The 23,006-nt window shown below is 44.7% G+C and overlaps 2 protein-coding genes across 10 annotated transcripts in view; one reads left to right on the top strand and one right to left on the bottom strand.

Moving 5' to 3' along the window:
- Window positions 1-95: 95 nt before the first annotated feature.
- On the bottom strand, window positions 96-21,592 carry C4H6orf120 (chromosome 4 C6orf120 homolog). 6 transcript variants are annotated; one of them, XM_040429345.1, is made up of 2 exons: window positions 21,490-21,592; window positions 96-1,626 (listed from the first exon to the last, which is right to left on the bottom strand). In XM_040429345.1, the coding sequence occupies exon 2, from the start codon at window positions 1,614-1,616 to the stop codon at window positions 1,062-1,064; it is 555 nt and encodes a 184-aa protein (XP_040285279.1). In that variant the 5' UTR covers window positions 1,617-1,626; window positions 21,490-21,592; the 3' UTR covers window positions 96-1,061. The 6 variants fall into 6 exon arrangements, with proteins under 6 accessions (XP_040285279.1, XP_040285277.1, XP_040285276.1 ...); XM_040429343.1 differs by having other exon boundaries at window positions 21,458-21,551; XM_040429342.1 differs by lacking the exon at window positions 21,490-21,592 and adding an exon at window positions 21,458-21,481 and having other exon boundaries at window positions 96-1,621.
- Window positions 21,593-21,675: 83 nt separating this feature from the next.
- WDR27 (WD repeat domain 27) overlaps window positions 21,676-23,006 on the top strand; it is a 696,346-nt gene continuing 695,015 nt past the window's right edge. Inside the window, exons 1-2 of one of the 4 annotated variants that reach the window (XM_040429334.1) lie at window positions 21,676-21,884; window positions 22,733-22,816. In XM_040429334.1, the coding sequence (XP_040285268.1) occupies window positions 22,783-22,816 (34 nt within the window). In that variant the 5' untranslated portion in view covers window positions 21,676-21,884; window positions 22,733-22,782. Of the gene's footprint in view, window positions 21,885-22,732; window positions 22,823-23,006 lie in introns of all 4 variants that reach the window. The other 3 variants (XM_040429333.1, XM_040429337.1, XM_040429335.1) reach the window with 3 other exon arrangements.

Genomic DNA, 23,006 nt, shown 5'->3' with positions numbered 1-23,006 from the left:
CCTATTCTCAGGTTAGGTCATTAATATTAGATCAGTGGGGTCCAACTCCCAGCAGCACTGCCAAGTGGCTGTGTCTGGTATTGCAGCTCAGGCCCATTCACTTGAACGGGACTGGACTGTGTCTAGGCCATGTGATTGACAAACACATTGTCACTGGCCTAGGACGACGCTGATCAGTGGGGCGTGAGGAGGATTGGTCATCAACACTGAACTCCCGGAATACCTCTTTCAACTTGGCACTTTTGGCTAGAACTACTACTCCAATTTTTTACACCACCCCTCTACTGGAGTCAGCTTAAAATTTTATAATAAAATAGCCACAGTGATAAATTTAGAGCGTAACTAATTTTCAAAGCTAACCAAACACACTTTCCAAAACTGGTTTAAAAATGCAAAAAGTTGTAAAAGTTTTGCAAAAGTAAGCTTTTTTTTGTGACCTTTTAAAGATACGATTCTGAAATTCAGGGCTTGGTATATCCGCATGGTTTAAAATAACAGAAATCAGGTTCACCTTACAGTTCCCCTGCTGTTCCTGATTCGGTTCTTCACCCCCCTGGTTTTTGCTTCCTCATAGCAGCTGCGGTGATGACTCATTTCAGCCAGTGATAGGCTGGCTGAGCAATAATGTGCTCCATGATAAAAGGGACTAGGAATTAGAGACTGGCATGGGACCTGAAAGTGTCGGACTGGTGGAAAAATGATTATTTTACACCATGTGGAGCCTTTTAAAAAAAAAAAATGTTAACTGTTGGACAACCCCCATTAAACACACTAGTTGCAGCATGCCTGAGACATGTCTTGCCCTGTCAGGACACAGTAGCCGTTTTTACACCCCACTGTAAAAGGGCAGTGCCATAGATTAACTAACCAGAACAGTTAAGGGCAAAATTAATTTTAAAGGAGGTAACCAAGTCTCTAGAGTTATTTGTTTTGGTCAGTTTTTAGCTGATGAAAGAAATGCTGCTGTGCGTCTTACATCCTGGATGTTGTCCTTTATTTCTTAATATTCCAGTTCTTATAGAAGTAGAAATCAATTTGTTAGAGAATACAAATATTAGCACTTAGAAAAGTATCTCTAGAACAATCTTGAGAATGCCTATTAATATAGTTCGTATCATAGATTCCTCCTCCTGAGGTGCATCCTGTGGGGCTTGTTTTTGTGGTTTGCGACTTGCCTCTAGGAGTTCGGGGTAATATGAGGCATCGGCAAAAGGGTCCTCTTGAATAGTTCTGTCATAATATACTTTAATTTCAAATTCACTCTCGAGAGAAGATGGATGCCCATAAATTCCAATTCCCACTGGGCGGTTGAAATGGTCTGGGACAACTACTGTATCCAGGCCACATGTTGTAGATTGGAGCTCGTACTCATCAAAATTGGGATTAAGGGTTGAAGCAGAAACATAAATGTCTGCATCACCTTTCAGGCTCTTCATCTCCAGTATTATCCTTCCTTCATGGTTAAGTCTCAGGTAACTGTAGTTTCCTGCACCTATTTGTCCCTGGACCACATGGAGAAGCATCCACTCATCCGGTATTTCATCGACCGCGAAACATTCAACGTAGGATAAAGTGCACAATGCAAACAGAAGGCCTTTTTTCCAGTGGATCACCATCTCTACTGATCTTGAAGTGAACACAGTAAAGGGAAAATACATTATCATCTAGATTGAGAAGCAAATAATGCTAAAATGTCAACCAAATAAAAAAAAAACGATTTTCTTAAATACAATCGGTGTGGTCTTTAATGCAGCATTGATGGGAGATACCAGATCCTACCTCTAGGTCCTGCACCTAGGCCTTATCCATACAGTCAGTGTTTGGCTGCGTTCACATCTCCGTTTCAGAGATCTGGCAGCCTGATCCAGTGCAAATGCCAGCTGTTGGCGGACTAAAAAAACTGCCAGATCTTCAAATGGAGATGTGAACGAGGCCGTAGGTAAGCGATTTCCATCAGTTACTGCGAGCCAAAACCACAGTAGTGGACATCTTTCCATTATACCTATACTGTGTAGGTTCTACTCCTAGTTTTTGTCACTGATGCAAACCACTGACCGTGTGATTAAGGCCTAAGCTGAGAATGGGGTCCCCCCCATCCATTCTAAGGAGGTGGTTAATGCTAGCGAGCGCGACCAACTAGAAGTCCTCTAAATTATTTAACTCATTTCCGCTGCCTACAATAAATAAAACTGCGTTCTGAATGCACGTTTGTTGATGCAGTAACAGCATCCAAAGGCCTTATTAATACAGTCATCAAAACTGGCTGTTGCTCAACCATCATTTTTTGAAAACACTAAGAAATGAAAGGCGAGCTCTGATTTTTTTTTTATGGGCAGCTAAGACAGTTTTCATAAAGGAGGTCTATTCGGTCAGTGATTGTGAGCCAAAACCAGGTGTTGATCTAAACACAGAACAGGAGCAGATCTTTCCATTGTACCAGACGTACAAGGTATACCACTGCATTATAATAGCCTTGTCTCCTATTGGCACTAAACAATCAAAAAATAAAGGAAGGCTAATAAAGTTTTTTTAAAAAGAACAATTTTTTCCATAAAAAGTGGTTTTAAATTTGTAAAAGTAAAGAAAACCAAAATAAAAACAACACACATCTACAGTATTCTCCACTGGGAGTGGAGACCCGAAAACAGGCATCATTTATAATGCGCAAATAGGTAAGTTATGTGCCCAAAATGGTGTCAATAAGAAATAAAATTCACCCTGCAAAAAACAAGCCTTAATATGCCTACATAAAAAATAAAAAAAATACATTGAGAAAAATCGATATTCGTCCTTAACCTGTTCCCGACCTTTGACGTACTGTTACGTCATGGGAACCACTGAGTTCCCGCAATTTGACGTAATAGTACGTCATAGTGATTGTGCGGGCACCGGAGGGGTGCACGCGCGATCACTGCAGGGGCCTGGCGGTCCGTGGTAGCCGGGCTCCTGCTGTATCCGCCGGCTTCGCTGTAAAAGCAGATTCCGGCGGATTAACCCCTTCTATGCCGCTGACCGCGACATAGAAGAGGTTTGTGTCAGGTGAACGACACACTGCTGTGGCGGGGACACGATGCGACACAAGGCAGCCTGATGCCGTGCAGAGGCTGCCCAATGCCTTGCACGGCATCGGGAACTGCCTTCTACGGGAGCCGAGGAGATCCAGCCTCAGGCTGGGTCTCCTAGGCAACCTGTTAGTGTATGACTCAGTGTCATAAACTAACAGGCGATGCATTACAATACAGATATATTGTAATGCATTACAGAGGGGATCAGACCCCCAAAAGTGAATGTCATAAATAAAGTAAAGAATAAAGTGTTTTTAATAAAATTATTAAAGTAAAAAAGAAAAAAAAAAACGCCCCTTTCCCCTTATTTTATAATAAAAAAAACACAAAACCCACACATATTAGGTATCGCAGCGTCCGTAATGACCGGCTCTATAAATATATCACATGATCCACCCTGTCCGATAAACACCATAAAAAAAAAAGCCATTTTTGTCACCTTACATCACAAAAAGTGCAACACCAAGCGATCAAAAAGGCCTATGTCCCCCCACAATGGTATGAATAAAAACGTCACCTCATCCCGCAAAAAATTAGCCCCTACCTAAGACAATCGCCCAAAAAATAAAAAAAACTATAGCTCTCAGAACACGGAGACACTAAAACATTTTTTTTGTTTCAAAACTGCTATTATTGTGCTAAAGTGAAATATATATAAAAAAAAACACATATTAGGTATCGCCACGTCTGTGACAACCAGCTCTATAAAAATATTATATGACCTAACCACTCAGGTGAACACCGTAAAAAAAAAAGCCATTTTTGTCACATTACATCACAAAAATTGCAACAGCAAGTGATCAAAAAGGCATATTCTCTGGGAACCCTAGAGCGTAGCACACTGATATGGTCCTGGTCCACAAAATACAGATACCTTCTGCCTGCACTTCAAGTGCTATTCTCACCTGAAATACGGACCAGAAAAGAACACACGGATTCACAAAAACTACAGATGTATGCATGGCACCAAAGGAACGAATCTGACCGTGTGATATCCGGGGGGAAAAAAAAAAAGAAAAGAAGAAGATGGCACACAGATGAAAAATATGGTCATGTGCACGAGGCCTAAACCCCTTCTGTAACTTTAAGTCTGTGGTCAGGACTTGAAATATGTTTCTAAGGCCTCTTTCACACTTGCGTTGTCCGGATCCGGCGTGTACGCCACTTGCCGGAATTACACGCCGGATCCGGAAAAACGCAAGTGTACTGAAAGCATTTGAAGACGGAACCGTCTTCCAAATGCGTTCAGTGTTACTATGGCACCCAGGACGCTATTAAAGTCCTGGTTGCCATAGTAGGAGCGGGGAGCGGGGGAGCAGTATACTTACCGTCCGTGCGGCTCCCGGGGCGCTCCAGAGTGACGTCAGAGCGCCCCATGCGCATGGATGACGTGATCCATGCGCTTGGGGCGCCCTGACGTCACTCTGAAGCGCCCCGGGAGCCGCACAGACGGTAAGTATACTGCGCCCCTGCTCCCCACTACACTTTACCATGGCTGCCAGGACTTTAGCGTCCCGGCAGCCATGGTAACCACTCTGAAAAAGCTAAATGTCGGCTCCGGCAATGCGCCGAAACGACGTTTAGCTTAAGGCCGGATCCGGATCAATGCCTTTTTAATGGGCATTAATTCCGGATCCGGCCTTGCGGCAAGTGTTCCGGATTTTTGGCCGGAGCAAAAAGCGCAGCATGCTGCGGTATTTTCTCCGGCCAAAAAACGTTCCGTTCCGGAACTGAAGACATCCTGATGCATCCTGAACGGATTTCTCTCCATTCAGAATGCATTAGGATAATCCTGATCAGGATTCTTCCGGCATAGAGCCCCGACGACGGAACTCTATGCCTGAAGACAATAACGCAAGTGTGAAAGAGCCCTAACATCGATTAAACGCCTCAGCTGCTGTGGTCAAATGTGACCCACGGTATCTTTGAGGATAAAGACCGGAAGCATGCTCTCCTGGCTGTGCACTGGCTCCTCTCGCAAGGATCGGAGGAGCCGGAGTGTGTGTGGCAGACAGTCCTCCTGAGTGACAAGAAGCTGCTGTACATTCGTTCCATAGGGGCACATTTACTAAGACGTGGTGGTGGATAGCCAGAGTTAGGAAGAGGCGTTGGCCTCTACATAACTTCGGCGGACCCTCCGCCACTTCTAAATATAAGGCCACTTTCACACGAGTGAGTTTTCTGGGAGGATGCAATGCGTGACGTGAACGCATAGCACCCGCACTGAATCCTGACCCATTCATTTCAATGGGTCTGTGTACATGAGCGGTTTTTCTCACGCATCAGTTCTGCGCGGCGTGAAGAATGCAGAATGTTTTATATTCAGCGTTTTTCACGCAGCCCTGGACCATAGAAGTGAATGGGGCTTTAGTGAAAAACACATTGCATCCGGAAGCAAGTGCAGATGCAATGCGTTTTTCACTGATGGTTGCTGTTTGTAAACCTTCGGTTTTTTATCACGCACGTGAAAAACGCATCAAAATGCATTGCACCCGCGTGGAAAAAACTGATCGCAATCGCAGACAAAACTGACTTGCAAAATGGTGCAAGTTTCACTGAATGCAACCTGAATGCATCCGGAGTCAATCCGTTACACTTGTGTGAAAGAGGCCTAAGACAGCTTCCTTGCGTAGAAAATGATAAACGAGACAGGCCTGTCCCCTTCTCCGCCACGCTCCCTTTTTAAGACCTGGCGTGAGCAGGGAAGAAGTTGCAGATTCTGCCTCAACATGACATGCGACAGAATTTGCGCCAGATAAACACCACAAATGTGGTATATACCTGTTTCATGAATGACTTCCATAGTGTATTGCTAATAGACTCCAAAGCTAATGCATCTGATGATTGCTTGTTCTGGATCCTTATGGGAACTATTAACCCCTTAAGGACCAGGCAATTTTATTCAAATCTGACAAGTGTCACTTTATGTCAAGATAACTTTTAAACGCTTTTACTTATCCATGCCATTCTGAGACTGTTTTCTCGTCACATATTGTACTTCATTACAGTGGTAAAATTAAGTCAAAAATTTTATTTTTATTAAAAATAATTTTACCAAATATGTTGAAAAATTAGCAAATTTGCAAATTTAAATTTCTCTATTTTTAGAATAGATAATAATACCTCCAAAAATAGTTATTACTTTACATTCCCCATATGTCTACATGTTTGGATCATTTTGTAAATGACATTTTATTTTTTTGGGACATTAGAAGGCTTAGAAGCAAATCTTAAAACTTTTCGGAAAATTTCCAAAACCCATTTTTTAACCCCTTCCCGACCGCAATCTGTATATATACATGATAGCTGCACATACCCCGTGCAGCTACCACGTATATAAACGTCAAACCAGCTCTTTAATCTAAGCGCTGCAAAGCGCTTGGAATAAAGCTTCTGCCCGAGCCCTGCTGCTGTCACGGACAGCATACAGTCTAGTAATGCCGGCAAGGGACCAATCAGAGTGGCCCCTTGTCGACAATCGATCCGATTGGTTAGTCTGTGCAGACTAACCAATCGAATCGCGGCAGTGAAAAAAATGCCGGTTTCATGCTCTGATCTGCGCTCTGCAGATCAGAGCATGAAATCAGGTAGGGTCCTCATAATACCCCCCCTTCCCCATCTGTGCCCCCGATCTGTGGCTGTGCACCCCATCTGTGCCCCTCCAAGCCCCCCCTTGTGTCTGCCTGCAGCTCATCTAGAGGCAGCTGCCCTGATGCGGTCCGCCCCCTCCCCGCCCCATGCATTCATTCTCACCCGCCCCAGCCTCCCTCAATATTGGCGGCCATACCCCAACGATCCCCCCCCCCTTCCAGCGCTGCCCCCGAACCCCCCCCCCGATCCCCCTGCTGTGTGTGATGGCGGCGGCTCCATTACTGAGCCGCCGCCATCAGCAGAGAGTGTCAGCTCTATGCTGACACTCTACTGTAACCCCATAGATGCCGCGGTTGCGGGATTTATGGGGTTAATAGAGGGAGGGAGCTCCCTCTCTCAACCATCAGGGCAGCAGCGCTGTGATTGCAGCACTCGATGGTTGCCATGGCAACCGGACGCTTTGCAAAAGCGTCCGCTGTTGCCACCTACAGGGCATCTAATAGTATTATACTTTGCAATGCAAGAGAATTGCAAAGTATAGTACAGCCATCAGCCCCACTGGATCTTCATGATCCAAGAGGGACTTGATAAAAAAAGAAAGTGAAAATAATAAAAATGAAAAATAAATAAATAAATAAATGTAAATTAAAAAAAGAAATTGCCTTTTGCTATAAAAAAAATGAAAAAATAAAATACACATATTAGGTGTCACCGCGTCCGTAACAACAGTCTCTATAAATATATCACATGATAGACCCCGTCCGATAAACACCATAAAAAAAATTTAAAAAAGTGCCAAAAAAGCTATTTTTGTCACCTTACATCACAAAAAAGTGCAACAGCAAGCAATCAAAAAGGCTTATGACCCCCAAAATAGTACCAATCAAACAGTCACCTCGTTCCGCAAAAAATGATACCCTATTTAAGACAATCGCCCAAAAACTAAAAAGCTATGGCTCTCAGACTATAGAGACACTAAAACATCATTTATTTGGTTTCAGAAATGCTATTATTGTGTAAAACTTAAAAAAAATAAGAAAAAGTATACATATTAGGTATTGCCACGTCCGTAACGATCTTTTCTATAAAACTATCACATGACCTAACTCCTCAGATGAACGCTGTAAAAATAAATAAATGAAAACTGTTCCAAAACAGCCAATTTTTGGGTCACCTTGCCCCATAAAGTGTAATAATGAATGATCAAAAAATCCTATGTACCCAAAAATGGTACCAATAAAAACCTTAACACTTTCTGCAAAAAAACGAGCCCCTGCACAAGACGATCGGCAGAAAAATAAAAAACATATGGCGTTCAGAAAACCAATCCAGCACAATCTGCCTTCCAAAAACCGTATGGCATTCCTTTCCTTCTGCGCCCTGCCGAGCGCCCGTACAGCAGTTTACGACCACATGTGGGGTGTTTATGTAAACCGCGGAATCAGGGTAATAAATATTGAGTTTTGTTTGGCTGTTAACCCTCAATGTGTTACAGAAAAAAAATTAATAAAATGGAAAATCTGCCAAAAAAGTGAAATTTAGAAATTTCATCTCCATTTTCCTTTAATTCTTGTGGAACGCCTAAAGGCCCCTTTCACACGGGCGAGTATTCCGCGCGGATGCGATGCGTGAGTTGAATGCATTGCACCCGCACTGAATACCGACCCATTAATTTCTACGGGGCCGTTCACATGAGCGGTGATTTTCACGCATCACTTGTGCGTTGCGTGAAAATCGCAGCATGCTCTATATTCTGCGTTTTTCACGCAACGCAGGCCCCATAGAAGTGAATGGGGTTGCGTGAAAATCGCAAGCATCCGCAAGCAAGTGCGGATGCGGTGCGATTTTCACGCATGGTTGCTAGGTGACAGTCTATACACTATTATTTTCCCTTATAACATGGTTATAAGGGAAAATAATAGCATTCTGAATACAGAATGCTTAGTAGGTGATCAATTCAGTGTTAAAAAAAAAAAAAAAAAATTAACTCACCTTCTCCTCTTGTTCGCGTAGTTCCCGGTCTCTTCTTTACTTCTATAATGATGAACTATCGGGTAGGACCTGTGGTGACGTCAGATCACATGGTCCATCACCACGGTGATGGACCATGTGATTGGAGCATGTGATCTGACGTCACCAAAGGTCCTTTAGCCCACAGCTCATCATTAAAGAAGTAAAGAAGAGACCGGTAACTACGCGAACAAGAGGAGAAGGTGAGTTAATTTTTTTTTAACCCTCAATTGATCACCTACTAAGCATTCTGTATTCAGAATGCTATTACTTTCCCTTATAACCATGTTATAAGGGAAAATAATAACATCTACACAACACCTAACCCAAGCCCGAACTTCTGTGAAGAAGTTCGGGTTTGGGTACCAAACATGCATGATTTTTCTCACGCGATTGCAAAACACATTACAATGTTTTGCACTCGCGCAGAAAAATCGCGGGTGTTCCCGCAACGCCCGTGTGAAAGAGGCCAAAGGGTTAACAAAGTTTGTAAAATCAGTTTTGAGTAACTTGGAGGGGTGTAGTTTCTACAATGGGGTCATTTATGGGGGTTTCCACTATGTAAGCCCCACAAAGTGACTTTAGACCTGAACTGGCCCTTAACCACCTCCGGACCGCCTAACGCAGGATCGCGTTCCGGAGGTGGCAGCGCTGCGCAGAGTCACGCATATACGCGTCATCTCGCGAGATTTCGCTCAAAGCCGGCCCGCGCATCGCGGGCCGGCAAAAGTTAAAGAAGAAGTTCGTCACTAGCCTGCCAGCAACGATCATTTTTAAAAAATCCAATCACAAGCCATATAACAGATCATATTAGTAAATATGATCTGTTATATGGCTTCTCTGCTGGTCCTTTTCGTCAGTTGGATCCAGCAGAGAAGCAGACTGAACTGTGAGTAGCACCAAACACTTCACTGTAGCCCCTGATCACCCCCCTGCACCCCAATTAACCCTTTGATCACCCCTGTCAATCACTAGTGAAAGACAAAAAGTGATCAGTGTAAACTGTCACTTTTTTTTTTCACTAGTATTGGCTGTTAGGTTTTAGGGATAGTTTAGGCCCCTTGGTTAGGCTACTTTCACACTAGCGTTCTGCTGTCCGCTCGGGAGCTCCGTTTGAAGGGGCTCACGAGCGGAGCAGAACGCTTCCGTCCAGCCCTGATGCAGTCTGAATGGATGCGGATCCGCTCAGACTGCATCAGTCTGGCGGCGTTCAGCCTCCGCTCCGCTCGCCTCCGCACGGCCAGGCGGACAGCTGAACGCTGCTTGCAGCGTTCGGGTGTCCGCCTGGCCGTGCGGATCCGTCCAGACTTACAATGTAAGTAAATGGGAACGGATCCGCTTGAAGATGACACCATATGGTGTCATCTTCAAGCGGATCCGTCCCCCATTGACTTTACATTGAAAGTCTGAACGGATCCGCTCAGGCTACTTTCGCACTTAGAAATTTTTCTAAGTTATTAATGCAGACGGATCCGTTCTGAACGGAGCCTCCGTCTGCATTAATATGATCGGATCCGTTCAGAACGGATCCGATCAAGCGCAAGTGTGAAAGTAGCCTTAGGTAGTTAGCGCCCACCCCACCGCAGTCACTTTTATTCGCTGATTAGCGTATCGCTAATCAGCATTTGTACTTTTATAGTATCTGTAAGTGATCAAAACTGATCACGGTCAGATCTATAATAGTATTAGTGTCACCTTAGCTCGCCCTCCACTCAAAACGCAGTGTTTGCCCGATCAGGCCTGATCGGTCGCCCACACGTGCGTTCACCCACACCCGCCCCACCGCAGTGACAAAAAAATATTTTTTTTTGATCACTGCACATTCACTTTACACGCACTGCGGCGATAAAAAAAAAATCAGTTTTGATATTTTTTATCAACCGCAGCAGCCTCCGGTACTTCTACTTCTACTAGCCTCCCCTTTGTAAGACAGGTTTGCTTTTTTTCTTGGGTAGTCTCAGGGAATACCCCTAAATTTAGTAGTCCAAAATGTCAAACAGGGGGTATTCTTCTGAAGAGGCCTACAGGATTCTGACCCAGTCGGATGAGGAGTGGGAACCCTCATCTGACGAATCTAGCGGGTCAGAATATGAACCTGTGGAAAGCAGTGGCTCTCTGACCCAAAGTTCGGACGAGGAGGTGGAGGTCCCTGGCAGCACCAGGCGTACCCGGCCCCATGTCGCTAGACCACAGGTTGCGCAGGATCCGCTTCAAAAGCAGCAGAGTGGGGCTGTCGCTGCCGGATCACGTGGTGAGGCATACACCAGCAGCGCAGCCCTTCCTGGACCTAGTACCAGCACTGCCGTACAACATGGTGAAGTAGCGAGCACCAGAAGGGCAGTTGAAGCTGGTACGGTGGCACGTGCAATAGTTACCCCGTCGCAGCCACCGCACAGACAGGCCCCTAGAGTCCCTGAGGTGCTGGCAAATCCTGATTGGCAGTCACCAACTTCAGCCGCACCAGTAGTTCGCCCTTTCACCGCCCAGTCTGGAGTTCGGGTTGAGACGGCTCAAATCGGTTCGGCCCTGGGATTTTTTGAGCTGTTCTTGACTGCGGAGCTCTTGGACTTAGTCGTGGCAGAGACAAACCGGTATGCCACACAATTTATAACCGCAAACCCGGGAAGCTATTATGCCCAGCCTTTCCGGTGGAAACCAGTCCAAGTTTCCGAACTTAAAATTTTTCTGGGCCTTCTCCTCAACATGGGCCTGACAAAAAAGCATGAATTGCGGTCATATTGGTCAACGCACCCGATTCATCACATGCCCATGTTCTCTGCTGCTATGTCCAGGACACGATTTGAGACCATCCTGCGTTTTCTGCATTTTAGCGACAACACCACCTCCCGTCCCAGAGGCCACCCTGCTTTTGACCGGCTCCACAAAATTCGGCCCCTCATAGACCATTTCAACCAGAAATTTGAAGATTTGTATACCCCTGAGCAAAACATCTGCGTAGACGAGTCCCTAATACATTTTACCGGGCGCCTTGGCTTCAAACAATACATCCCAAGCAAGCGTGCCCGGTATGGGGTCAAATTGTATAAGCTCTGTGAAAGGGCCACAGGCTATACCCACAAATTTCGGATCTATGAGGGAAAAGATCAGACCCTGGAGCCGGTCGGTTGCCCTGACTACCTGGGGAGCAGTGGGAAGACAGTCTGGGACTTGGTGTCACCCTTATTCGGCAAGGGGTACCATCTTTATGTGGACAATTTCTACACAAGTGTGGCCCTCTTTAGGCATTTGTTTCTAGAACGGATTTGCGCCTGTGGCACCGCGCGAACTAGTTGCGTGGGCTTCCCCCAACGGCTTGTAACCACCCGTCTTGCAAGGTGGGAGGGGGCTGCCTTGTGTAACGAAGAACTGCTCGCGGTGAAATGGAGAGACAAGCGTGACGTTTACATGCTCTCCTCCATTCACGCAGACACGACAATCCAAATTGAGCGAGCAACCCGTGTCATTGAAAAGCCCCTCTGTGTCCACGACTATAATGCGCTCATGGGAGGGGTGGACTTCAATGACCAGATGTTGTCTCCGTATTTAGTTTCCCGCAGAACCAGACGCTGTTATAAGAAGGTGTCTGTATATTTAATTCAATTGGCGCTGTATAATAGTTTTGTTCTCTACAGTAAGGCTGGGAGAACAGGATCCTTCCTCAAATTCCAGGAAGAGATCATCGAGAACCTCCTTTACCCAGGAGGTTCCGTGGCCCCATCCACCAGTGTAGTTAGCCGTCTACACGAGCGACATTTCCCCAGTGTCGTTCCTGGTACCTCAACCCAACCGTCACCCCGAAAAAGATGTCGTGTCTGTAGCAGGAGTGGAATAAGGCGTGACACCCGCTATTTCTGTCCTGACTGTGCTGACCACCCTGCCTTATGCTATGGAGAGTGTTTCCGGAAGTACCACACACAGGTACACTTAGCATAGGGATTGCATCTCACAGGACAGGCACACAGGGCTATTAGGGCCCTTTTACTCTCAGCTGCTGCAAACCTCTCCTTTCACCTGGGATAAAGTGCATAACGTACTTTGCCACATCTTTGGGCGATTTGCGCTTTGCACATTGTCCCATGGGGAAGGAGAGGTTTGTTCTATAAAGGTAAAAAAAACTAAACAAAAAAAAATTACCGGTAAGTAAAAAAAGTTTAAAAAAAGTTAATATGTTCTGTTCTAAAGTTAATAAAGTTATTGCGTTGCGGCCTGGTTTTTTCTTTTTTGTTTTGTTTTTTTTACCTTTCAGGTGGACCAACCGATCGACTAGCTGCAGCACTGATGTGCATTCTGACAGAAGCATTGCACTGCTGTCAGATTACACAAAAGTCAGTGTATGCGGCGCTGCAAGACGAGATTTCTCCTCTGCAGTAAAAGATACGTTTGCCGAGGCATATGAGCTGAGGAGGTGGCGGTGTTCATATACTTTGGCAAACACTTTGTATATATAAAAAAAATAATCCCGGCAATGATTTATTCATCCACATCGATTGATGTGAATGGAGAAATCGGGTTTGCCAGGGCATACGGGCTAAGTGGGTATGGATGTTGGGCGGAGCTCCTATGTCCTGGCAGACGCCTTTCCCCTCCTTTTTTTTTTTTGGCAGAGATTTTTTCATCCACATTGATCGATGCGAATGAAGAAATCTGTGCTGTTCATTTTTTTCTTTCAGCCCAGAGGCTGAACGGAAAAAAAAAATCTCATTACCCGTATGCTCAATATAAGGAGAATAGCAGAAACTCCTAATGCTGGGCATACATGTAATGATTGTGGAGACCCTCAAATGCCAGGGCAGTACAAACACCCCACAAATAACACCATTTTGGAAAGAAGACACCCCAAGGTATTCGCTGAGGGGCATATTGAGTCCATGAAAGATTGAAATTTTTGTCCCAAGTTAGCGGAAAGGGAGACTTTGTGAGAACAAAATCAAAAAAATCTATTTCCGCTAACTTGTGCCAAAAATTTTTTTTTTCTATGAACTTGCCATGCCCCTCATTGAATACCTTGGGGTGTCTTCTTTCCAAAATGGGGTCACATGTGGGGTATTTATACTGCCCTGGCATTTTAGGGGCCCAAAGCGTGAGAAGAAGTCTGGTATCCAAATGTCTAAAAATGCCCTCCTAAAAGGAATTTGGGCACCTTTGCCCACCTAGGCTGCAAAAAAGTGTCACACATCTGGTATCTCTGTATTCAGGAGAAGTTGAGGAATGTGTTTTGGGGTGTCTTTTTACATATACCCATGCTGGGTGAGATAAATATCTTGTAGAAATGTGAATAAGTGGTTGGCTCACAATTGGCGGCTATGATGGGTGCTGCTAACTCAACTTGGGTGCCCAGCCCAAAAACAGATAAATACCAAAAGAAGGGGAGTGAGCACTCTCAACACTCGGACCACAGGATATTGGGATCAATATGATATTTAATAGGACCTGATGGATCCAATCACATACATATAATAAAATTGATACATAAAAACACTAAAATTGATCGGTACCGATATATACACTGACAAGGGATAAATAACACAATTCAGTAAACCATTATAGCATTCAAGTTGCTCCTGGTACTGGTAGTACCACGAAAAAGTGTCCAGAGTAAAAGGCCACAAGTGGACCCTGTAGGACCGCAGACCGCTTCTCAGAAAAGTAGTTATCACGGACAGTTTGCAAAAAGTCTTAAACCAATATGGTGGATTCAATGTCCCATATAGTGCTCCGTGGTTATTTGTAAATAATATTACACTCCTTCCCGGTTCATAGATAAAGGTACAGCCGCTCCGGATAGTATGCTGCAACTACTTCACTCGGAGAAAAAGGTTCCTACCTGGTTCCTGATGTCCGCTCCCGCTGCCGCGTCTCAGAATCTTCCACGAGAGGCGAGCTGCGCCGGCGTCTAGCGTCAGCCGTCCCGTACTGATGATGTCGTACTATCGCGGGATTGAACAGGCAATGGTGGTACCTTAGTCAGATCCGTAGTCTGTATAGTAGAGCGGTTTCTATGTAAATATTTTCTCCTTTATAACTTCTTATCGCATGGCCATGCAACGGAAATCCAAAAGATTAGGTGGACGCTTCTCTCCTTAACACCAGACGCGTTTCGGGGAGTCTGCACCCCTTCATCAGTGGTTGAAGCGCCACTCATACCTCTCCACCTTTTATAGTCTATTAAGTAATCTCAAAAATCCGGATCCTGGATTAATTTTAGCAAGATTCCATCATTGCGGTTTTCATGCGGTTCAATTGCGGTTTTTCAACTCAGATGCGTTTTTTCTCATAATACATCCTGTACACTCCAGGATTATGTCATATTGTGTTTCAAAATAAAACTAATTAAAAACTTAGTTAGAAATTACATTTTAATCCATACAAATAGCAAATGTTTAAAAAATTAAGAATATAAATACATATAAATCTTTATAAATCTTCATTGTGATTTAAAATACTTATAAGATCCCTTGGCTGAAAATTTATGCTTATAATTTGATAGAGAGAACCTCATTATCTGTCCCGATCCTCTCTATCAAATTATAAGCATAAATTTTCAGCCAAGGGATCTTATAAGTATTTTAAATCACAATGAAGATTTATAAAGATTTATATGTATTTATATTCTTAATTTTTTAAACATTTGCTATTTGTATGGATTAAAATGTAATTTCTAACTAAGTTTTTAATTAGTTTTATTTTGAAACACAATATGACATAATCCTGGAGTGTACAGGATGTATTATGAGAAAAAACGCATCTGAGTTGAAAAACCGCAATTGAACCGCATGAAAACCGCAATGATGGAATCTTGCTAAAATGAATCCAGGATCCGGATTTTTGAGATTACTTAATAGACTATAAAAGGTGGAGAGGTATGAGTGGCGCTTCAACCACTGATGAAGGGGTGCAGACTCCCCGAAACGCGTCTGGTGTTAAGGAGAGAAGCGTCCACCTAATCTTTTGGATTTCCGTTGCATGGCCATGCGATAAGAAGTTATAAAGGAGAAAATATTTACATAGAAACCACTCTACTATACAGACTACGGATCTGACTAAGGTACCACCATTGCCTGTTCAATCCCGCGATAGTACGACGTCATCAGTACGGGACGGCTGACGCTAGACGCCGAAGCAGCCGGCGCAGCTCGCCTCTCGTGGAATATTCTGAGACGCGGCAGCGGGAGCGGACATCAGGAACCAGGTAGGAACCTTTTTCTCCGAGTGAAGTAGTTGCAGCATACTATCCGGAGCGGCTGTACCTTTATCTATGAACCGGGAAGGAGTGTAATATTATTTACAAATAACCACGGAGCACTATATGGGACATTGAATCCACCATATTGGTTTAAGACTTTTTGCAAACTGTCCGTGATAACTACTTTTCTGAGAAGCGGTCTGCGGTCCTACAGGGTCCACTTGTGGCCTTTTACTCTGGACACTTTTTCGTGGTACTACCAGTACCAGGAGCAACTTGAATGCTATAATGGTTTACTGAATTGTGTTATTTATCCCTTGTCAGTGTATATATCGGTACCGATCAATTTTAGTGTTTTTATGTATCAATTTTATTATATGTATGTGATTGGATCCATCAGGTCCTATTAAATATCATATTGATCCCAATATCCTGTGGTCCGAGTGTTGAGAGTGCTCACTCCCCTTCTTTTGAGATAAATATCTTGGTCAAATGCCAACTTTGTATAAAAAAAATGGGAAAAGTTGTCTTTTGCCAAGATATTTCTCTTACCCAGCATGGGTATATGTAAAATGACACGCCAAAACACATTCCCCACCTTCTCCTGAGTACGGAGATACCAGATGTGTGACACTTTTTTGCAGCCTAGGTGGGCAAAGGGGCCCACATTCCAAAGAGCACCTTTCGGATTTCACAAGTCATTTACCTACTTACCACACATTAGGGCCCCTGGAAAATGCCAGGGCAGTATAACTACCCCACAAGTGACCCCATTTTGGAAAGAAGACACCCCAAGGTATTCCGTGAGGGGCATGGCAAGTTCCTAGAATTTTTTATTTTTTGTCACAAGTTAGTGGGCATTCTAGGGGCCCAAATGTGTGGTAAGGAGTTTGAAATCAAATTCTGTAAAAAATGACCTGTGAAATCCGAAAGGTGCTCTTTGGAATATGGGCCCCTTTGCCCACCTAGGCTGCAAAAAAGTGTCACACATCTGGTATCTCCGTACTCAGGAGAAGGTGGGGAATGTGTTTTGGGGTGTCATTTTACATATACCCATGCTGGGTGAGAGAAATATCTTGGCAAAAGACAACTTTTCCCATTTTTTTATACAAAGTTGGCATTTGACCAAGATATTTATCTCACCCAGCATGGGTATATGTAAAAAGACACCCCAAAACACATTCCTCAACTTCTACTGAATACAGAGATACCAGATGTGTGACACTTTTTTGCAGCCTAAGTGGGCAAAGGGGCCCATATTCCAAAGAGCACCTTTCGGTTTTCACAGGTCATTTTTTACAGAATTTGATTTCAAACTCCTTACCACACATTTGGGCCCCTAGAATGCCAGGGCAGTAGAACTACCCCACAAGTGACCCCATTTTGGAAAGAAGAGACCCCAAGGTATTTCGTGATGGGCATAGTGAGTTCATAGAACTTTTTATTTTTTGTCACAAGTTAGTGGAATATGAGACTTTGTAAGAAAAAAAAAAAAAATCATAATTTTCCGCTAACTTGTGACAAAAAATAAAAAGTTCTATGAACTCACTATGCCCATCAGCGAATACCTTAGGGTGTGTACTTTCCGAAATGGGGTCATTTGTGGGGTGTTTGTACTGTCTGGGCATTGTAGAACCTCAGGAAACATGACAGGTGCTCAGAAAGTCAGAGCTGCTTCAAAAAGCGGAAATTCACATTTTTGTACCATAGTTTGTAAACGCTATAACTTTTACCCAAACCATTTTTTTTTATCAAAGACATGTAAAACAATAAATTTAGAGCAAAATTTATATATGGATCTCGTTTTTTCTGCAAAATTTGACAACTGAAAGTGAAAAATGTCATTTTTTTGCAAAAAAAATCGTTAAATTTCGATTAATAACAAAAAAAGTAAAAATGTCAGCAGCAATGAAATACCACCAAATGAAAGCTCTATTAGTGAGAAGAAAAGGAGGTAAAATTAATTTGGGTGGTAAGTTGCATGACCGAGCAATAAACGGTGAAAGTAGTGTAGGTCAGAAGTGTAAAAAGTGGCCTGGTCTTTCAGGGTGTTTAAGCACTGGGGGCTGAGGTGGTTAAAAAGTGGGTTTTGGAAATTTTCTTAAAAATTTTAAGAATTGCTTCTAAACTTCTAAGCCTTCTAACGTCCTAAAAAAATGAAATGACATTTCCAAAATGATGCCAACATAAAGTAGACATATGGGGAATGTTAAGTAATAAATATTTTATTAGGTATCACTTTCTGTTTTAGAAGCAGAGAAATTGAAATTTGGAAAATTTGGGATTTTTTCATGAATAAAGGTGAAATATATTGACTCAAATATATGACTATCATGAAGTACAATGTGTCACGAGAAAACAATCTCAGAATGGCTTGGATAAGTAAAAGTGTTCCAAAGCTATTACCACATAAAGTGACGCATGTCAGATTTGTAAATTTTGACCTGGACACTGGGGCATCAATGACCCTTGGTCATGAAAGGGTTAGAAACCACCCAAAAATTACCCCATTTTAGAAACTACACCCCTCAATGTATTCATTACTGATTTTACAAAAGTTGTTAACCCTTTAGGTGTTCCACAAAAAATAATGGAAAATGGAGATGAAATTTCAGAATTTCCCTTTTTTGGCAGATTTTCCATTTTAATCATTTTTTCCCGCTAACAAAGCAAGGGTTAACCTGATGCACCCCTAGAGTAGAAACTCCAAAAAGGAACACCATGTTGGAAAGGTGGCAGTTTTGTTGGTACTATTTTAGGGTACATATGATTTTTGGTTGCTCTATATTACACTTTTTGTGAGGCAAAGTAACAAAAAAAAAGAAATTCTGAAATGTCATCTCCATTTGCAATTAACTCTTGTGGAACACCTAAAGGGTTAACAAAGTTTGTAAAATCAGTTTTGAATACCTTGAGGGGTGTAGTTTCTTAAATGGGGTAACTTTTTTGGAGTTTCTACTCTAGGGGTGCATCAGGGGGGCTTCAAATGGGACATGGTGTCAAAAAACACAGTCCAGCAAAAACTGCCTTCCAAAAACCATATGGCATATATTCCTTTCCTTCTGCAACCTGCTGTGTGGCCACACAGCAGTTTACGACCACATATGGGGTGTTTCTGTAAACTACAGAATCAGGGCAATAAATATAGAGTTTTGTTTGGCTGTTAACCCTTGCTTTGTTACTGGAAAAAATTGAAAATTTGCCAAAAAATTGCCGTTTTGGCAGTTTTTATTATTTACAACGTTCATCTGACAGGTTAGATCATGTGCTATTTTTATAGAGCAGGTTCTTACTGACGCAGCGATACCTAATATGTTTACTTTTTTTAATTTAAGTTTTACACAATAATATAACAAAAAAAAAAAACATTTTAGTGTCTCCATAGTCTGAGAGCCATAGTTTTTTTTTATTTTTTGGGCGATTGTCTTAGGTAGGGGCTCATTATTTGCGGGATGAGATGACGGTTAAATTGGTACTATTTTGGGGGACATATGCCTTTTTGATCACTTGGTGTTGCAGGTGACAAAACAAATGTTTTATTAGCACAGTTTTTATTTTATATTTTTGACAGTGTTCACCTGAGGGGTTAGGTCATATTATATTTTAATAATAATTTTACAGACGGCCAGTTGAGGAGCCTCCGTTCATTACAGACGGCCTGTGGAGGAGCCCCCGGTCATTGCAGACGGCCGGTGGAGGAGCCCCCGGTCATTGCAGACGGCCGGTGGAGGAGCCCCCGGTCAGCACTCAGTACAGATGGCCGGTTGAGAAGCCCCCGGTCAGCACTCAGTACAGATGGCCGGTTGAGAAGCCACCGGTCAGCACTCAGTACAGATGGCCGGTTGAGAAGCCCCCGGTCAGCACTCAGTACAGATGGCCGGTTGAGAAGCCCCCGGTCAGCACTCAGTACAGATGGCCGGTTGAGAAGCCCCCGGTCAGCACTCAGTACAGATGGCCGGTTGAGAAGCCCCCGGTCAGCACTCAGTACAGATGGCCGGTTGAGAAGCCCCCGGTCAGCACTCAGTACAGATGGCCGGTTGAGAAGCCCCCGGTCAGCACTCAGTACAGATGGCCGGTTGAGAAGGCCCCGGTCAGCACTCAGTACAGATGGCCGGTTGAGAAGCCCCCGGTCAGCACTCAGTACAGATGGCCGGTTGAGGAGCCCCCGGTCAGTAGAGATGGCCGGTTGAGGAGCCCCCGGTCAGCACTCAGTACAGATGGCCGGTTGAGGAGCCCCCGGTCAGCACTCAGTACAGATGGCCGGTTGAGGAGCCCCCGGTCAGCACTCAGTACAGATGGCCGGTTGAGGAGCCCCCGGTCAGCACTCAGTACAGATGGCCGGTTGAGAAGCCCCCGGTCAGCACTCAGTACAGATGGCCGGTTGAGGAGCCCCCAGTCAGTAGAGATGGCCGGTTGAGGAGCCCCCGGTCAGCACTCAGTACAGATGGCCGGTTGAGGAGCCCCCGGTCAGCACTCAGTACAGATGGCCGGTTGAGGAGCCCCCGGTCAGCACTCAGTACAGATGGCCGGTTGAGGAGCCCCCGGTCAGCACTCAGTACAGATGGCCGGTTGAGAAGCCCACGGTCAGCACTCAGTACAGATGGCCAGTTGAGAAGCCCCCGGTCAGCACTCAGTACAGATGGCCAGTTGAGGAGCCCCCGGTCAGTAGAGATGGCCGGTTGAGGAGCCCCCGGTCAGCACTGAGTACAGATGGCCGGTTGAGGAGCCCCCGGTCAGCACTCAGTACAGATGGCCGGTTGAGAAGCCCACGGTCAGCACTCAGTACAGATGGCCGGTTGAGAAGCCCCCGGTCAGCACTCAGTACAGATGGCCGGTTGAGGAGCCCCCAGTCAGTAGAGATGGCCGGTTGAGGAGCCCCCGGTCAGCACTGAGTACAGATGGCCGGTTGAGGAGCCCCCGGTCAGCACTCAGTACAGATGGCCGGTTGAGAAGCCCACGGTCAGCACTCAGTACAGATGGCCGGTTGAGAAGCCCCCGGTCAGCACTCAGTACAGATGGCCGGTTGAGGAGCCCCCGGTCAGTAGAGATGGCCGGTTGAGGAGCCCCCGGTCAGCACTGAGTACAGATGGCCGGTTGAGGAGCCCCTGATTTTGGCAGTGGGTCATAACAAATGTGACTGAAAGTTTTCCGTCACTGGCAGTGAGCACCTGCTAAAGTCTTTCGAAGTCTGGAAGACAAGTACAGCCATGCAGGCCACTTACAGTCATGCTTTTCGACCTTTCATCGGTATACTGAGCATTCACAAAGCACACTCCGTAACTTAACAAACACGCACCATTACCCAGGGCACTGATACCGGTGTGGTGCCCCCGAGCACAGGAGTTGCACTCACCATAGAGGAGCATGCAATCTCCCTCAGAGGCGAGCGCCAGGGCCCCGTCCTATCAGAGCGCCCTGACAGGAAGTAGTAATCTACCGAGAGGAGGACGGAAGGCACAGGAAGTGTTCCAAAGAGAGCGACATTACCAGACGTCACAGCTGGACTGCGCTCACCCGGAGTGACTGCGGTGATAGGAATGTACACTAGAGACCTCTCAATGTGCAAACATAAAGGTTATGTACACGTATAAACACTCTAATAAAACACCTTCTATCCACCATTGTAGGAGCTGCACATACATGCGATGACGTGACGTGATCTTACTACCCCACTGCCAGGACCAGCTCTACTAGCGCCAAGTGACACGCACAACGCATCTGCGATTGGAGTGGAGATCGGTGACGCCCTCTGTAACGTGGAAGATAATGATACAGCGCCATCTACTGGCAGACCCAAGTTTTACCTGTTACTTTTTCCGGTCCGGTCTCGGTAGTCTTAGGTTTTCCTTTGGCAAAGCGCTTTTTCGCACTGGTATAATTTTGCTGTAAGAGGTAAATACTATTATTTTTACGTTACGTTGGAAAACAGACCTGATAAATTGATTTTGACAGACAAAAATATTTGATCCGTCTCGGCTACCTTACAGTACACACGCTCGGTTGCTAGGATACGGAGCTTGGCGGAGCTGCACGAGGTAAGACGTATGTTCATGTTGTAAACTTATGTCGGTGTCTGCCTTCTGTGCCGCACGAGCGGAAAACTGACGGTTTCCAGTCACCCTTATAGAGCTTCATCACTGAAGCTAACAATATGTGCGTTTTATCATTAAGGACATGTTTTTTTTTTTTTATGAAAATGTTTGTTAGGCTGAGTTCACACTTCAGTTATTTGGTCACTTATTTCCATCAGTGATTTGTGAGCCAAAACCAGGTTCGGGTAAAAAGACAGAGAACAGGTGCAGACCTTCCCATTATACTTTATCGCTGAGTCGGCTTCACGAATGGTTTTGCCTCACAATCACTGATGGAAATAACTGACCAAATAACTGAAGTGAGAACTTGGCCTTAAAGGGGTTATCCGAGAGTATAAAATTTCCCCCAATATGCGGGGCCCCCAACACTGAATTTACTTACCCTGCTCTGCCCCTGCTGGTCCCCGCACCGCCGCTGCTGCCTCCACCTGTATACGGATGAAAACATCCGGTGTTGGGGGCGAACAGTCAATGGTAGGCGGGGATAGGGACGAGCCTTCCTAGCATCGCGGGTGACGGACATTGTACATGTAATGACATCCACGAAGAGATATTGTAATAAAAACTTGCCATTTTCAGTTATTCTCCAATTTGAGTTGTAATTGCCAGGTTAGTAAGTGACTTGTCAGTTCTCATAGGTGTCAATCACACTTACTGTACATGGTTTCTGGGACTTGCTGCATCCACTGCTGTTTTGTAGAAGTTTAGTCTTTTCTTTCTGTCTTTATAGTCATGAAACCTGTGATCACACAGGGGTCTTTATCCATACAGTTACACCAGTTTTTTTGCAGTGAAACCAGAAGAGTGGTGTGTACCTGAGACAACAGATACAACCGTCTCTATGTTTCCCAGGAAAGAGCGGTGGGAACCTGAAACAACAGGTACAGCCTTCTCTATGTATCCCAGGCAAAAGTAATGGGAACCTGAGAAAACAGGTACAGCCTTCTCTATGTATCCCAGGAAAGAGTGGTGGGAACTTGAGACAACGGGTACAACCTTCTCTATGTGTCCCAGGAAAGAGTGGTGGGAACTTGAGACAACAGGTACAAACTTCTCTATGGATCC

Source organism: Bufo bufo, chromosome 4 (genome assembly GCF_905171765.1).
Source record: "Bufo bufo chromosome 4, aBufBuf1.1, whole genome shotgun sequence".
NCBI classification, from domain to species: domain Eukaryota; kingdom Metazoa; phylum Chordata; class Amphibia; order Anura; family Bufonidae; genus Bufo; species Bufo bufo.
The sequence above is the reverse complement of the archived record's forward strand: the minus strand, read 5'-3'. Positions and strand labels throughout refer to the sequence as shown.